General features: G+C 44.6%; 1 protein-coding gene across 4 annotated transcripts in view; it reads right to left on the reverse strand.

Moving 5' to 3' along the window:
* Positions 1-18,546, reverse strand: part of BCL11B (BCL11 transcription factor B) — a gene marked incomplete at both ends in the record, with an annotated part of 90,604 nt that overhangs the window by 66,804 nt on the left and 5,254 nt on the right. For 2 of the 4 annotated variants that reach the window (XM_082284310.1, XM_082284308.1), the window contains one exon: positions 9,866-10,231. In XM_082284310.1, coding sequence (XP_082140436.1) covers positions 9,866-10,231 — 366 coding nt within the window. Of the gene's footprint in view, positions 1-9,865; positions 10,235-18,546 lie in introns of all 4 variants that reach the window. The other 2 variants (XM_082284309.1, XM_082284307.1) reach the window with 1 other exon arrangement.

Consider the following 18,546-nt stretch of genomic DNA (forward strand, 5'->3'; position numbering starts at 1 on the left):
AAGGATGTTTTGTAATTTTTGCTAGAAAGTCAACTCAATGCAGCTTGAACTGCATGGGGTTAAAATGCATTTGGGGGGCATGCTATACAATGAGGGGATAAAGCCCTGCTGAAAAGCAGGCAGGGCGAAGCAGCGGCAGCCGGCTCGGAAGTGCTGCGGTGCTGTGAGGAGCGGGCAGAAGTGAGCAAACCAGCTGAACCGCTTGCAGAATTAATCAGTAACAAAGGGGCTGGAGCTGTTGGCGGGCTTCAGCCCTTGAACCTGGACTCTGCTCTATAAATTTCAACTTGGAATGGCTCTCTACTTGTTGAAAGACAGGTTGGCGCCAGGCCAAGACATAGGGGGGGAGGAAAAAATAAAACAAAAGAAAAAAAACTCCTTCTTGCTCAGGAAACTTCCCTTCAGTTTCTAACTCTTTTTATGAGCTAGTAATAAGGCAGTCTAGAAAATGGGAAACAAAAAGTGGGTCTTGAAAGGAAAAAATGAACCAGAAGTTGGTTTAATAAAGAAAATAAAACAAGTAGGTGCTAAATTCAAATCTGAGTTTTGCCTGCACACAAGTACATCAGCTCTAACAGAATACTTCAGAGCACCTCAGCAATAATTCAGAGGAATTTTACAGTTACATTAGCTGACAACAGGTTTGACTCTGAAAATAATAAATGTCTCAAAAGAGGAAGAGGGCTGTTTAATCCTTGTCTGCAGTCTCATCTGTTGTCTCCTCCCCCACCACTCCACCTTGTTTAAATGACCATTACAAAAGGAGTGTGGTATAAAAAACATGTAGAACCATCATTTATTCAACAGCATCTCTTTCCTTTCTTATTTTTCCCCTCTTCAAACAGGGGTGTGCGGGAGAGCCGATGCTCTCCTCAAGCTTTCCTCACTGCCAAGGCAGTCTCAGCCACAAATACCTTGCTGCCGCCGTGCTTTCCCAGCATGAGCAGACAAGGAGCAGGCTGGAGCAGAGTGAGGGGCTGGAGTGCAGAGGGGGGGAGCTGTCAAAGTGGGAAGAAAGAAGGCAAACATCTATTCAGAGGCCAGATGCACTGAGCAAGGTCAGCTGCAGAGACACAGCCCTTTGCAGCAGCTATGCAATTACATCCGAAGTCTGCACAGCACCAAGAGTCCCACGACCTGCATGCAAGGGCCGGACTGGAGGATCTAGGGCAGCTGGAAGAAGGTCTATAATGATTTTAATTGCTCTTCGGAGATGCTAAAGGGTGGATGAGATGCTCTTTAGCTAGAGCAGAGGGGCTGATGCTCTATACCGCTTGCAAGAATACATGCAGATAAAATATCCTAATGAGAGAACGGAGAGAGAAATAGGGTAAGTGCCAACAGCAATCACAAGGTGAAATAAAACAGTGAAATAAGATGCAGCCTAATCAGAGCATGGAGGACAAGGATACAAAATCTTTTCACCAAAAGTGGCTGTTAAGGTAAATTAGATTAATCACTCCCAGCTCTCTTCCTCTCCAAACTCCATTAATTTTAAAGAAGGGGCTGACTCCTGTAAGGCTGCACACCATCCAAGACTGCTGGACATTTAAAGCTATATACGTAGCATGCCTGCTACAGACACGCATCCTGTACTTCCACTTTCCAAGAAAACTGGGATCTGCTACTTGGTAGGTCTTTTCCATCTGCAACTTTTATGACTCTGCCGAGGGACCGGTGAGCAGTGTCCCCTCTTTTCTCACTCAAGAAATATGCTACTAAATGCCAGAAGAAGGAGCGAGTTTAAAAACCGTTGGGCTTAACAGCGGTTTCTGCTGATCACACTCGAATCTTTCTGCAAAGGCGCACATGCAAAGAGAAAAAAACAACAACCGCTAAGTAACCACTTCACATCTGCCATTAACATTATTAAACTCCTTACAAGCGGTATCTAACCCCACCTTCCCCACTACACACAAGCATACACACACCCCCGAGCTCTGCAACACAGCAACTGGGAGCCAAGACGGCTCTCCTCTCCTCACTGCAGCAACCACATTCATTCCTGTTAAGGGGTTAACGATTCATTTCCACTACTTCTCTCGAGAAAACCTACAATGAAAACATTGGCTCACGAAAGCGTTCTCACTGCCAGAATGCCACAGCGCGAGTGAAAAGTCCGTTTTGTTTTCATTACATCTCTGGGATTTCCGGCTTAACTCCTGAGCTTAGACACCAAATCCCTAGATACCCCACCCACCCAGTTTTTCTTCTCCTTTTTTTTTTTTTATAACATTTCTACTGCACAGCCCACCAATTACCATTTGGAGGGTGGGAGGGAATGGGGAAAAGAAACCATGCTGAAAAGGATGCTCTCGTTGGAGAGAGCACACGTATCTCCCAAGACAAGAGTTACCCAGTTTCTCCCGGCTTCCAGGGTTTTCTGCTGAGAAACATGGTTTTATTTCTATACCTGGCCTCTCTCTTCTATTTCTTACCCTCCAGGCTCCCATCTTCCCACTCAGCCTCCGAAGCCAGTGCTGAAAGTCAGCCCCAAATCTATGCCCTTTGAAGTTATGTGACATGACATAGAAATCCAAGCCTTTCTTGTACAAAAAGTATGATTACTTCACAGGGGTTTTTTTCTCCAGTTATGATAGAAAAATGTTCCAATCTCAGAAAAAACCTAGAAAGGTTCAACCTTTATGTCACAGCCGATTTGGTCACTGTGTGTATAGGCAGCACAGTTCAAACACCGGCTGAGAAAGAAAAACAATCCATGGAAAACGCATGAAGGGAGGCAACCTCATGCTATAGCAACACTTCTGTCCTGCTCAAGCAAAGGAACCATTTCTGTGTCTTTATGTATTTATCCACTGCTGGAGAAGAACATCATTGGAGACAGCTTTTGTCTTTTATAGTACTTCCACACACCCGGCTTTCCTTTAGCTACAGCCCAATCCAAAATTCCCCTGCAAACACATACGAGTTCCTTTCTTGCAGTCAACACTCCACCAAGCACAAGCGTATTGCTATTAGTCGCATCCACATAAATGCCAAAGCAATCCACAAGATGGTTGGGCACCTCTTTTACTTTGCTCTTAACAGTTGCTCACAAAGTTGTCAAGAAAAATGAGTAATGGCTGGTTGAACAGTGCCTTTTCACCATTCACCGTTACTGTTGCCTATAAAATTCTACCAGTCTTTCCATGGTAATTATAACCAGATATGCATACAGTTTCTGGACACATGGCCTAAGTACTTTCACAAAAGAAATTAAAGAAAGGCAAAAAGCCACTTTGTTGGGTGACATTTTTAGTGGGTTCTAACTCTGAGTAAGTCCAGAGTTCTTCCACTGAATTAAAAGAGGCTAACAGCAGTGCCAACGTGGTACAAACAAGCAAGTTTTGCTCTTAAAGAGTGACTCCTCACATGCATTCACCCCAGAGCAAGAAGACTCTGGCCATGTGTACTGAATGACCTTCTTAAATCCCTTCTCATCAGCCTGCAAAATGGCACTTCTGTCGAAAAGGTTTTACCCAGCATTGTCACTCATAAAACTGAAGATGACTATAACTAGGAGAGATTAGAGAGGGAGAAAATAACAGCAGCAAGCTCCTGTTTCTCAGTACGGCACACCATGCGCTCAGGGGCAGGTCCCCACTTGCACCATCCGATCAATCTGGCATGGTCCTGCTGGTTTCAGGGGAGTTACCCCACATGAAACTGGGGCACAGAAGGGTAAACTGGACCCCCCCACCACTATTACAGCCTCATAGAGATGCTGCTAACCACATACAGGGCACAGAAGATAACTTTGAAAAACAGGATGGTGAGAGGAACAAAACAAAAAGCTAAGATTGGCAGGGAGAATTGAGGGCAAAATATCCTCAGCATTTTTTAAAAACTGCTTTTAAAACTCACTGTGATTAATTTCACTCTTTACTGGCAGATGCTGGGAAAGCCTTGGTGCATGGCAGGGCTGGACCCTAAGCAGGACACAGCTGGGGACAAGCTGAGGTGGCAGCAGGGAGAGGGTGGTTGGTGGCCTTGGGCTGGGTCTGAGCAGAGGGGCCCCAGGGTGTGGTAGAGTTCAAGCGAGGGGAAGGAAAGGTTTTGTAACTGGAAGGTTTCTCACCTTTACCTCTTGCCAGGATTAGCAGGGTCCGTGCTGCTGCCTTGGTGAGAGACACTGCAACCATTACCCTGTGGCTGCAGCCCTGAAGGTGGAATTGCCCTCTCTTAGGATCTTCCACAGGGGCACAATCATGTTCCTTGGAGACCCCCATGCTGGCTTCCACCAACAGCCTTAAAACTTTAAGCCATCAACATTTCAGCAGCCCTTTTACAAGCTTGAAGTCTCAGCAAACCAGGGGAGGGCAACTGGCACTGTGGACTGCTCCCGTGGGCTGGGGGGTGCCCTGTCCCCAGAGGAGAGCCAAGCTCCCCAAGCGTGCCCCCCACCCCCAGCCCTGGGTGCCAGCAGGGCTCTTGGTGAGATCACCCTGCTTGTTTTTCTCTCCACACCCCAGCAAGGACCTCAACAAGGTCCCAGGGGCAGGAGGTTTGCTCATTAACCCGCTCTCAGGGCACTCTCAGTTGACACCTTCCTTGTGTCATGTGTCCTCCCCTTACTGCTCAGCAACACTAATTAGCAAAATGTGTTGCTAAATACCTGGTGAAGTAGCAAAGGAGTAGGAGGAGGTGACCAGGTAACTCCTCTGCACTCAGGAAAACCCTAGCAGATTCAAGGGAAGAAACAAGCCTGGAAAAGCCTCATGAAAAGGATTGCAGCTGAGTTTCTCTGGCATCGTTACCACATACTTCTAGAAGCCTTTTTTCTTCACATACTTGTTTCTCCTGGCCTCACTTTTACAAGTCACTCCTGCAAGACCCATTGCCCCAGGGAGGTTCTAGTAGCAGCACCTGGTGCCATGACAGCCTTGGGAAGGGGATGGCCACCAAGCCCTGTGCCAGCTCAGCTTCAGAATACCTCTTCCCAACCTGCCTGATGTTGCTGTCACAGTACTTAGGTTGTTTCAGCTCGCGTTTCCCTCCCCTCACGTGTGAAGGCATCACGACGGCTGTCTGAGTCCTGCAGTTAATATGGGTGCACGGGTCCATAATGGTACATTGTAAGTGAATGTCTCAGGGTAGACAGCAATAATAATTAGCTGTCATGATTTGAAAAAAGGATAATCCATGCCATTGAGTTAACAATCACTCACACAACACACATGGATTTAACTAATCTTAATTTGGAGAAAAATAACAATTCTAAATATATCAAATAGCCCATTTCATGGCAACCTGCAGCGGTGTTTATCTCTGGCTTCCAGCACATGCGAGTTATTTAGTTTCTCTCACTGGCAGTTTTACCATTCAAAAGCCTGAAATGAACATTCATGGAGCAGGGGTTACAGTTAAATCCTGCCTCTGACAGGGAGCCTTTTTTCATGATGTGCATCTAGTACAATGTATGGAGCCCAGCACTGGTAGCTGGGACAGGATGAATGAGGAATTCCAATCAACCCCCTCCCCTTTCCTAGCACTATCTTTGCAAAAATTATCTCACCATCTTAATGAACCTCTGCTGCTGCTGTAGTTACGTGTTTGTGAGGGCCTGCTGGCCTCAAGATGCAGACCTGCCAGTGAATCTGGAGAAGGTCTGGTCCAAGTGGTGCCTGCCCCACAGAGGCTCCCTTCTCTCTGCTGGGGTTCTATGAAACCACTCAGCATTAAAATCAAGCTGACTAGCTGACTGGTACTTTTTCTTTAACTTGGGTAGTTCCAGAGAATCCTGAAAGGATTCCCAGGGCCATGGGGAGGAGATGAGACACCATCAGTCAAAAGACAGTGGGAGCAGCTTCCCAGGTCATTCTTCAGCCAGGACAGGTCACCTGGTTATGCCCAAGATCTGATAAACATGAAAGATAAAAAGAGGTGTAAAATACAACAGTGGTCTATTTTTTTCCAAAATACCTGCCAGCAGTGAAATAAAAGAAGCAGTGACCAATAACTGCTCGCCAACTCATTGGCCTGGCTATGTTTTGCTGTGCGACAATCTGGTACATCTCTTCGATACTATCACACCCTCTGTACAAGAGGCAGAACTGATTTTCAAACAGGTCAGCCAATTCGGAAAAAAAAAAAATCTTTACAGGGCAGACTGTTCCTAAGCAAGTCACGTCCTCCCAGTGCCAGCTAACATGCTACCACATATCTTACAGACAGTGGTAACTAAATGAAAGCACCTTCAGAAACTTGGATTTGCAAGTCACCAGTCAGGGAAAGATGACAGATTTCATTATCAGAAGATCTTTAAAAGCTTATTGCAGAGACAAAGTTGCCTTTGTCTGCGCTGTAATATAGAAATGTCAGTTGGATATTTGTGTTGCATACATAAAAATTCTCATGGACTCCTGAGTTCTGCCTCAAAGCCTCCCTCAAAGCAGCACAAGGTCTGTTGTGTGGTCAACAGGCATTCAGTGACCGGGGCAAGAAGAGCTACAAAGAAAGTTAAAAAAAAAAAAACAAAAAGAAACAGAGGAAGAAAGACCTTAGGAGCACCCTGTGCCAGGATGAATACTCGGCGCAGTTCTGCATCCCAATATCCTCACACCCAGAGCTACGAGAGGTACAATGGCAGAGCCAGGCTCAGCACTTGACATACCCTCAGAGCATTCAGCCATGGGCAGCCGTAAGGTTTGGTGGCTTAGTCACACCACAGAAGGCTGTACAAATCATTCTGACCAAATAAGAAGGTCTGCAAAAATAACACAAGATCAAGGAGAGGAGCTGAAACCTCTTTGAGGACAGCAGTGGTGGCAGCATATTTCAGAGAGCCGGAGTGGCGAGTGGGTGATTTCTGGTTTCCCTCTTCAAATATAAAGACTCAATTATCTTTGAACAGCTTGCTTTACACATGAATTGACACATTTATTTTACAATAAATAACTGAAAGTTATCTATGTTTCCTTTACTGTTAATCTACACAAAGAAATAATAAACAGAGCTTGTCTACAAAAATGCAACTACTGCAGTCCTCAGAATTCAATTAAGCTAAAATAATTAATGCTTCCACCATATTAAATTACTTTATACATTTGAGCCACTGAAGTTTTTTTTTTTTATTATTCTTTAATCTTTTTCGCCTTTTTATTTAATAAAAAAAAGTTAGTTTCAAAGCGGGGGGGCTGGCTAGGAGGAGGAAAAAGAACATGATTTGCTGTTAAAATGTAATGGTCTCCTTTAGCTGACACAGCATGTAGAGTGTTTTGTGCCTTTGATTAAAATAACATTTTAAATGCTTTGAACAAACATATCTCCCCATACTTCTAAGGGATTATTTTACATATTTCTTGGTGGAATAAAGAAATTCATTCTTCCTGTCGCAGTACAGAAAGGCTAAGAATATCTTTCGTCACATATAAAGTAAAAATACTGTAGGCTGTTGCATTATTAGAAAAAAAAAAATAAAAAAGTAAAGGGAGGGGGTGGCAGGGTAGGAGAAAGCTGCCTTAGAGATTAAGTTTCCCTTTTATGAAATCGTATTTAGTCTCTTTTTTTAACAAATCTAACAACAATGCTCTACAGCCGCTCACTGGGAAATACCTTTAATGTTAAATGCAGATTCTGATTTTCTTGGCTAATGCAGAAAGCCTTTCTATTGAAATATAAATAAGGGGTTTGGTATATCCCACTAAAGCCTTTCCAGTGAATGACTTCTGTGGGTTTTTCATGGCTACCCTCCATGGCTGTAATGTGAGGCTTTTATCCTACTATTGAAAACTATCCGCTGCTATTAAAAAAAAATATGGAAGGACACTGCACCTTTTTATCTCAGAGCTGGGCTCCTAATTGAGAAAGCATTATTATGGCACTATTTAGTGGATGTCCCTATCTCCATGCACTGATGAGAAAATGCCAATCAAATGATAAACCCTTTTATTTTTCTCAATTCAAAATCTTTCCTACATATTTTTCATTTGATGTTCAGTTTAGCCTGAAAGAGATTAGGTGCTCCAGATTGGCTTTTAATTTTTTTTCATGCCTTTTCCACATGTGAACATCTCCTTCACCCCCTCTTACCCCAGCAGATTTTCTGCATGGCAAAAGCTTTGGTTATGTTGTTGCTGACCCCCCAGAAGCTGGGATGGGACAGCCCCCTCTGCTCTGGGAATAGCCATTGAGGTACTATGGACTGAACCTGGGCAGAGATTAGTAAGAGATGAGCTCTGGACTGCAGCTGCAGCAGAGCTCTCCTAAACCAACCTTACTAAGCACTGCACACGGTCTGCAAGGGGCTGAGGACTTGCACAGCTTGCACAGAGATCAATGGCTATTGGGAGTGCTCAGCACCACTCGGGCAGCCTTCAGCAGACTAGGGAAGGTCTTGAATACTTCTCCTCTGCTCCTACCAAACGGAAAGGAAATCTAGCCCTCAAATCTGCTACACCATGATGTAGTCATCTCTACCAAGAAATACATTCACAACTGCAAAAGGATGAAAAGAGCTGAAAAAGCATGAGGAAAACATGGGATCAGATCTTATGGTAGATTTGCTTACAATGCTACAGCACAGGCCTGCCACAGCTAATGCTTCCAAAGCTACCAGCTGTCCCATGTCAGGGTGGTGGCTGCACCCAAAAAAGAGATTCCTAGAAGAAAACAGTGTAGTCAATGGGCATCCTATGCCCTGTCCTAAAAGACAGGAGGTCTGAAGACTGCAGCATTTTAAAGGCAACACCCTCATTTATGTGATGCCCAAGCCTGTCAGAGATGCTGGGGACTGACTCAGAGACCTCCAACACTAAAAGCTTCAATTGTAAAGATAGGAGCCTCTTGCTGGTCTTCTGGGGATCCACTCATGGGAGCATCTCTACTACAGGCGGGATCCTGGACTGTCAGATCTAATCCCTTAGGACAATTCCTAGAGAAATCAGGATAGTGGCAGCAAAGACAAATTGCCACTGGTCTTCTGTATGGGATGCAGTCAGTTTGAACAAAAAAGGCCTGTTTGAGGGGAGATCCTGCTGTGTAACATAAAACCCCCACTCACTAGCAGGGAGGAGAGTCATCCTTTCACCACTGCAGAGGGGAGAAACACCCCATACCAGGCACTCTGCAGGAACCACTTCAGATCACCTCACCCAGGTGGATAATCATCACCTGCCTACCCACATCTGAGCAGGGGAGGTCCACGAATGAATGTTAACTGCCCCACGTATGAGAGTTTTAGAAAAAGAAATGCCTGCAATTTGCTCACTCAGGCCAGCCTGTGCTCCTGTGTCCTCTGTTTGGGGTAAGCTTGAGAATGGAGGTGTTGCCCACCCAACCCAAGCCATCTAAGGAGACCCAGGACAGGCGGCACAGGCAGCAGTGCAGGCCAGGAAGCTGACATCCACCACAGAGAAGGAAAAATGAGGGACTTGATGAACCCCTGCTTTAGCCCTCACAAAAAAAATCTTCTGCCCACTAACAGTCCATGGGAAGAGGATTTTCCACTGACTTCACTAGGGTCAGGATGTGGTCCTTCCCAGTGAGTCTGCATGTGACAAAGAGTATCTGGAACAGGACTGAACGGAGCCTCTCACCAAAGTTCACTATCCCTCTGCCACTGCTCCTTGCTTAAGGATGCTCCTGAAATGTCTTCTGACCCCAACTTCCTGCTATTTCCTTGATGTACAGGCTGCCCTTCGTCTCTCCCAGGGACCTGAGAGGCCCCTTTCTCCAGCAGCTGGCCCTGCACAAACAGCTACAATGAATTAAACAGGGGATGGTGAGCCCTGCATAGCCATGAGGACCCTCCAGATGGATGGCTCCTATGAAGACATGTTGCTGAAGCCTGTTTCATGGCACTTTGTAGAGGACTCTAGCTAAAAGATTACCTAGGCAAGTTGATTGAGTGTAAAACGTGCTGTACCTGCAATGTTCTCCTGCTTGGGGCAAATTCCTTTTGTAGGCGTGAGAAGACGGTCTTCTTCATCGGGTGTGACTTGGATCCCGATTTCCACTGGCTCTGACACTTTCCTGAGCTCGGCGCGTGAGGAGGGAGGAGGGCTGCTCTTATCCATGCTCTTTTCATAGCAGACACCACCAGTGCCATTGCACTGTTTTCTCTTGTGCTCTATAAAAACCAAGATGTCTCCCAGCGGGAAGTTCATCTGACACTGTCCACAGGTTAACAAGTCGGGGTCTGTCCCACCTGCGGCGATGCTGATGCCACCTGGGTCTGCTATTGCCAGGCTCTCATCCTCGTCGGCCAGTGCCGGTTCCACATGGTCAGCCTCTGCTTTGCATGGACAAGGAGAAAAAGGGAGGAAAGGGACGAGGGAGAAGAGAAAGAGATTGCTTTGAGTGTTCACAGACTCTGAAGGATGCATCACCAGAGGCCCAGCCTCCCCCCACCCCCCCTCAAAGAAGCCAAGCCTGATTAGATCTTTCTTTTATTTTTCAGCTTTTCAGCTCTCCCAGAATGATTTCAATATATTTTGCAACCAAGCCTGCCTGAAACAAAATGGAAAGGCTGACCTGGCATAGCTTTCTTGACAGCTCCTTCCCACTGCTGCCAGCACTGCAAGGATATCAGCAAAGAGCCATTTTGCACGCGTTCGAGCCCCGAGTCACATTCTGAAATAGTTCCTCTCTTTTTATCCCACCTTCTCGTTCCCACTGCGTCTCCCAGCCATCTGGCCAAGGCCCCATCCAGCAAAGCTTATGCACCCAAGTCTTTCCTTCTTTTTCAGAGAGATGGGGAAAGCTTTTATGCACCAAACTAGCAGGACCAGGCTCCCTGTTACATACAAAATCAGTACCACCTTGTCTCAATTCAGTTACCGGCAAGATTAAATGACCACCCATTAGCAGAAATTACAACAAACTATTTGCAAGACTATCATAAGCAGGATATGGTCTCATGAGCAGTTAAGAGGTTTCAAAAGTGTGTACAGTGGGAAAGGGAATGAGGCACTTATTTAACATACTGGAATATTGGCTGAGCCTGAAATATTCCACTCTATTTTTCCAATGCCAAATAACCCTGCCATTGCTATATAGGCTAATAAAAGGGCTTTTGTTTAAATCTTATCCACAGACCTGTTGAATTTCCTACTTTTACCCCCAAAGACTGGAAAAGAATTTCTGAATGACCTGAATAAGTTTCTAGGAAATATGTTAACTTCTCATTTCACAATTAATAAAACCCAGTATGTTTTAAATTGGTATTTAGAAGAGAATTTTTACACTATAAAATAATTGTGGATCACAATCCATTTCTGGGGCAAAACATGTTTTTTTTGTTTGTTTTCTCTTGTTCTGCCATGTAACTGACAAATCACACAAACCTTGGACTTTGCTCAGGCAAAATTTCCACTGACTTTTGCCTAAGGCTGGTTTGCCTCTGCAAGGACTATAGGATTTGGGCTGAACAAAACAGAGGAACTAACAGTATGTAAATCAGTGACTGAGACCTCTAATCGAATCAGGATTAAAGGAATAGGAGGAAAAATGTTCTCTATTAGCCCTAGCAGTTTCCTCATAGATTTCCTGGGGAAAGTAAGTAACACAAATATCTCAAAGAAGTAAGACTGTGATAAACAGATGTTGTAATTCAGATCTGGACTCTTCTCCAGTCTGAAAACAAAAGGATTTTTGTCCCAGTTTTCAGCAATTGTGAAAAAAAAAAAGAAACACATAGAAAAGGGGCAAGAGGTAGAAGGTGGAATGCATTGCCTGGCAACAAAAATGTTTACGCCTTGAAAAAAGGTATTTTAGAAAAAGAATCGTTCCCATTTTTGCCTTCCAGAATAAATAACTGATCAGCATATCAACCAGCTGTATTACAAGTCGCATCAGAGCTCCCTAGCAGCAAAGCGGAGAGCAGCAGCAGCACCAGTGACCACAGAAAAGGACAGGGACCCCAGAGAAGTGTCCAAGCATGGACCATCCTGCTAGAGCAGACGATGGGCACAAGAAGGCTTATGATTCCCAACTCACTCATTCTGAAAATCATTAATTACCTTTTTCCCCTTAATCTAAGTTTAAAAGGAGTTTGAAGACAATACTAAGCAATTAATTCATCAATTTATATCATAAGAAGATGCGTCCTTGCCTTAGTAAAAATGTAACTATAGCTCTGTGCTGAAAAGGCACTGCTGGGAAGGGAGCGGATGCCTGCGAACAGCGTGTCATGATGCAAAAGGTAATTATTTAGTGCTGCGGTTCCCTTTAATGATCTAACATTGAGCAATATTGTTTATATTGAAGAGAGCTTGCACCTTTAATTACCAATTACATATACATCATTTTAGAGCCAAAAGAAAAGGACTGTGAAAAGGGTCTTTTAGAAATGTGCATGCTATTTGTAGCCAGAATTCCTATTAAGGGGGAGCAGTGTGTCAAAATATTAAAAAAAAAACCATACAGAGAGGCACACACAGGCACGAAGATACACACGCAGGAGATGGGACAAAGAGCTGGAAAAGACTACGCAAAAACAGGAACTGAATGAAGGGTCGTAAGAATAAAAGGTGGCAGAGGGGAAAAATGCTTCTTACTAGTTTCACTAACATTCCTGTAAAGCCTTTTGATTAAAATCTGTGTCTTACATTACGAAGGCTGAATTTTAGCATTTATATATATGTAACAAATAAAAAGAAAAGCACTGATCTCAAATTTATTGTCTTTTTGTTGTGAGGATTTATAATTTTTTTTGCCTATGATATAGATCGTGCTCTTCAGAAAAAGTAGCAAAATTTCTGCATTTGATAAGGGTCCTGACCAGGTGTCTGTGGAAACATGAAGGAGGTTTAAACAGCTAAACTGTTACGAATTCTTTCTTTTCAGTTCTACGCTTCATTTGAATATTAGTTAAATCCACATATGCCTATTCGCTTACACTCGCTCACTCTCTCTTTCCAAGGACTCCGCAATGGCACTTTTTTTAAAATAACATCTGGTATTCCTTCATATTTTGGCAGTCGTCACATCACCGAAAATCAGCTTTTCGTCTTCTTGGTACGCTGAGCCCTCATGATCAGTAGTAATTGGGTTTCAAACTATCAAAAGATTTTTTTTACTCAACTCTATTTCTGATTTGAGCTTAATAAATCATCAATCATGAGACCAGCTATTCACCCAACAATGCAGAAGCTATATTACATCCCCTTATTCACAACATGGAAAACACATATAAAAGAATGAAAAACAAAATACTGAATAGATCTTCAAATGCATTTTATCCATGTCAATTTGCATTTTTTTTTTTACTCAAAATAAAAAAAAAAGCAAGAAAGAAAACGCTTCCTATTGACAACTCAATTAAGCCATTAAAAACCTACATTCAAGTAACATTACAGGAGAGATTTAAAACCCACAAAGGAAAAGAGAAAAAAGCCTGCAAGTCCAGCCCATAACACATCGGGTCATGCCTGGTTAATACAACAGCCAAGATCTCAGGCTGTTTAAGGAGCCCTTTAATACCAGTGGGGCAATTTAGGCCAGTCTCAATCTAGAGTTCTGACTCTGCTTCTGTCTGTGGGTTTAAAATGAGTCGCTTCACATTATTTGAATTTAACTCTGTGGTTTTATTGCTGTTGTTGGTAGCTGGGTTTAGAGGTAGGAGGGTGTTTCTTCACCAGCATTTATTTTAAATTAATTTATATTTTTTAAGAAGAAGAAATTAAGCCACACAAAATAGGAGAATGAAAAACATCTCATGTCACTTACATGGAAAAAGTAAAAAAAACCAAATGAGCCATCTCCAGCCAGGACTCATGCCCTGGTTCTTTCAGGTGTGCTAAGGTATGCCCAGTAATTTCCCTACATCCAGAGATTCCTGTGCAGAGGACTGCCTTGGCACTGCCTGCCTAGGGAGCCCAGTGAGTTGGCGACGGGCAATCTTTGGGGACATGAGTGACACAGTTGTTATACAATGGCTTTGTGAAATTAATGCAACCGGACAGTCTGAATCATTTGCTTTACTTAAAAAAGCATTACACTTGCTGACTGGACTCTAAGCAGCATCTCCAAGATCTCTGGCTGCCTACCACACCAAAATACAGTGGACAAACCCCTTAATTCCATAAAGGCACTGTCACAAAGCCACCAGCACTCCTACTCCAGCGTGGTGACATCATTAGAGCATATGTGTCCCATGCAAACAATGCTCTCATGCCCAGTATTAAATTGAATGCACACGCTAACTACTTTCTGCCTGTCAGTTGTCTCAAAATCTTACCCACTAATCGTGGAAAAGACTGTTTTGCTAAAAAGCATTTCCAAGGCCTCAAAGGACAGAACCATGGATGCTTTTTCACAGAGTTTGGGTGAGGCTGAGTCCAGACAGCCGTCATTTCTTTTCTTGCCTTTTTATTGCACTGCAGAACCAGGGTAAGAAGGGATCTAGAAGTTGCCAGCCTATTCTCTTCCTTATTTTTCTTGTTCCACAGTATCAAAATGAGGCAAAGAAAGGGGGAAGAGGAAACATTTTGGTGTTGGGCCAAACTGCTGTGTGTGAAACTTCCCCCCCATGGCTGGTTTCTGCACAAATCAATAACGGGCTGGTGAAGGTGAGTGCTGCCAGTACCTTCACTGCAGAGCTGCTGCTGGGTGCCCTGCCTGCTCTGGCACCCTGCCACAGCCACTGCCCACCCTTGTGCCCACCTGGGGGACAAGGCACAGGCTACCCCAGGGACCACCCTTCTCTGGGACAAGCTGGGGGTGCCCAGGGTCCACCATGGGGACTCAGTTCGTGATGGCCAGGCACAGGAAACTGCCCAGAAATGTGCTGCAGCACATTAAGTGCACTGTTCTCCTCACGCAGTCCCTGCTGTCTTGAAGGCACAGCCAGAGAGAGCTCAGCCTAGTTGGGGAGCGAGCACAGAGGACTGACTTGCTCTTCAGGGTGTTGGCCCAAAGCAGGCCTGAAAATGATGTCCCTTCAATCAACACCCACATGTCACATTTACTGTAACATCAACATGCTTAACGGAAATAGCTCGAATCACACGCTCTCTGGCTGGGTTATCACCAAGATCGGTGTCAGGATCCTTGCTGCGCAAAGACTAACGCTGCTCAAAGTGGGCGATGCGGCTCCTTGCCGTCAAAGTTTATCAATAACCTGCTTCCAGAGCCTCCCAGCAGCTCCCTGCAGCCACAAGGTGCAGAGTTGAGATTATGCCTACATATTGCATCAGCATCACACTCAGTGGTGCTAGGCACCGCTTATCTGACACCAATTTTTAATTATTCTGGAGACTGCAAAACAATTGTTTGTAGTATTTAAATTTTTCCTAAATGCAACTCTGAGGCTGAGTTGGCCAAAAGAGGCAACTTGACGGAGAAGCTCCAGAAACACAGGGGGACCTCACTCTGCCTCACTTGCCCTGCGGCTCTCCGGCGTGTGCAAAGTGCACAAAGGCAGCCGGAGCAGCGGCAGGCGAGGCTCTGCCGCTCCGTGCGAGCGTGGCCTCGGTGCAGCCGCCGAGCCGCCGCCGTCCTGTCACCCGCGGCCACGTGCCGGGCGGCCGGCGGCACAGCGCGGCAGGTGCCGGGGGCCCCGGCGGGCAGCAGGGAGCCGGCCGCCCCCGCTGGGACCGCAACGGGACCGGGACACGGCGGGGCAGGGAGGGTGCGAGAAATGACCCGGTCACTCCAACGCTTCAGCACCCGCAGAGGGCTGCGAGTCGTAGGACTGTCCTGCAGCACTGGTACCTCAGACACCTTTTGCAGAAGTAGACCGGATCTCTCAGAAAGCAGTTTAACCCTCTGTACACACCTGAGACAGAACAAGCCCGAGCACTGCCACAAAGAGCCAGTCAACACATCAGGATTTAGGGAAAAGAAGAAGGAAAATGACACAATAACCACGCCGGACCCAAACAGGACAAAAGACAAGAGTATCCAAGAATCTGCACAAATCTCCAACACTTCTCAGAGGTTATTTCTTCAGAAACTATGTACAGTGTTACGGAAGGGAGTAGTGTGTCTCCTCTTAAGTAAACTGTACATTCATAAAAAATATTTACTGCTTTTGAAAGCAGAAAATGCATAGGCTCTTCTATAGACTGCAGAAGCTGTAAATCTCTGCAGATAAAATGGGATGTGATGATGTGATATAAAAGCATTCTTTGTTCCCCAGTGAATACATTTGTTTTATTTAAAACTAAACGACAACCAAGGAGAGAAAGGAGTGCTCGGTGCCACAAAAGGAGAAGGAGCGGTATTTGGGTACAGGCTTTCAACTGGCATAGAAAAGAATATTGGAAGCAGAGATCCTTACCCAAGGATTTAAAAGGCATGATCAAAATTAAGTAATTAGTTCTGAGCATGTATTAAACACACAACAGCTCTGTTCTTTTCTTAAATATCAGGCTCAAAAGAGACTGCATTTTTCAATTGTTTATGGCACGCTGTTGCTCATATACAATTTTCTTAAGCCTTTTTTTTTTTTACTTTCATTGAAGCATATTCATTATAACATTCAGCGAATTTATGGCTTCTTCCAGTGGCTTAGTAAAAGGGGTCATAAAAAAGTTAAGTAAACCAGTATGTTTTTTTCTTCTCTCTTAACTTTGGATTCCTTTTTTGTACTGTGCTGTCTAGTGCTTAGTCTTTGGAAAGTACCTTGGGCATATCCAGCACACACACAAATTATCAGCTGCTCCAGGAAAAAAACAAAACGGAATTTCTTGCACTGAGGCAACTACACAAAAGACTTGCATATGTCAAAAATACAGAACTAAGTCCCTGTGAATGCTGCACCATTAATCAAATCCCCGATCTGGTGTCACTTTTGCCAGTAAAATGATTATATTCTTCTAACCCCCTTCTACTGGCGCGTGCCTGCAATGCATGAAGTGTGTCCCTCTACTTTAATTTGTTTTCGAATAGCCTGCTTTAGGCATTTTTTATATATCCTTTGAAAAAAAAATTTAAAAAAAAAAAGAAAAGAAAAGAAACAAGCTGCTACTTAAAGCTCCAGCAAAGGTCTACAGTACTGAGCAAGAAACAGCTTTTTGAGAAGGAGGGCAGACAGTGAGAAAATTTAACTGATGTTCAGGAGCTGAACACACAACTGCCTCTGAGGCTGCAACTGAGTGCCGAGAAGTGGTGTGTAGCCTGCCCAGATACATTTTAAAAAGTAAATAAACACCGAGGAGGAAGGTGCTATAGTACGAGCAGCTGAATGAATCATGCATTTATCAATGCATGCAGTTATTGATGCCTTTTCCCTCCCTCATTAAAAAGATACATACATATAAAGCCGTCTACAGACGATGCTGATGCTTCACCAAGTGCTTTAGTGGCATTGCTAACTTTAAAGCATGTGGGTAAACCCAAACCACTCTTTATTTTTCCACATGCTTTCTCTGGACGGTACCAAAGGCAGACTAAATTCCACCAACAACTGCACTGCAACCCTAGAGAAACCGGCTGCAACCAAAGAGTCGGAAATGCTCTGGCAAGGAGGCTGAGAGCCATTTTGGGGTAGCAGGTCTCTGCAGGGACACTTTTCCACCAGGCTTCAGCTTGGGGTAGTGGGAAGGGTGGGAGGCAGAGGAGGGAGCAAGAGGAAGGGGAACATGGGTGTGTGTGCACTTGGTGAGCAGAGGCGAAGGGGAGGAGAAGAGAAGGATAGCTGTTTCTCTTGAAAAAGTTAACAGTCATGCGATGGAAGGAAAGCCACAGTAAGTGAAGTCTGAGGTTTTGGGAGGGGAGAAAGGAAGGTTTTCCCCATGGCTGTGCAACAGTAGCATCAGCAACGGCCCAGGCACTGTGCTCTTCAGCTTACCGGTCTGTCAAATGAGCTGGCTGCTTTCTATATGCTTCCAACTAGCTCAATTCAAACATTAAATGAAGTAGAGAAATCATCAGATAAATTACTGGTCCTCTCTACCCAAGAGTGAAGGGTTTTTGTACAGCTGATGACAGCCCTGATCCTTTGTCTGACCTAATTTACTTCTCTTGAAGGTTAGAATAAAGTGCACTTTCCTGTCACAGGATAACCTCCATCCACATATTGCACCCTAAAAATAAGATGCTTCTGCTATGTTAATAGTGCTGTAACTTGATGGACTTCTCAGGAAGGGTGAAACAGACATCCAAAGCTTCCCATGTGTATGCCACTAAATTATACGTTTGGGCAATAGAGCATCCTGCTAAAGTCCGTCCACGACACACGAGCCGACTGCAGCAGAGAATAGCACAAGCCCACTGGAGAAGCCTGTGAGCCGCTCAGCAGCAACTTCTACATGACGGATGTGATTTTGTGTTTATTTCTCTAGAAAACAAAAGAATGCTTATTTTCGTTTGCAGGAACTGCAGATAGTTTGCTCTAAGGACCTGAGGATCAAAATACAGTAAACTATTTCATATCAAATCCTCTCAGCAGGGGTATGTGTGGCTTTCTGATACATAATCTAAGCCAATTTCTGTACAGGTGTGTCTGCTTTGTTGCTGCACACATCTTGTCCTACAACTCCAGCTTCTTCACTCTGTCCTTGCACATCCACTGGAACAAACATATGGATCTCCGTGGGTTCCCCCCGCTCCCCACCACACTGGAGCTCACTCATGTACAGGTATCATTACCACGATCATTAT

Source organism: Coloeus monedula (assembly GCF_965178545.1).
Source record: "Coloeus monedula genome assembly, chromosome: 6".
Classification (NCBI taxonomy): Eukaryota; Metazoa; Chordata; class Aves; order Passeriformes; family Corvidae; genus Coloeus; species Coloeus monedula.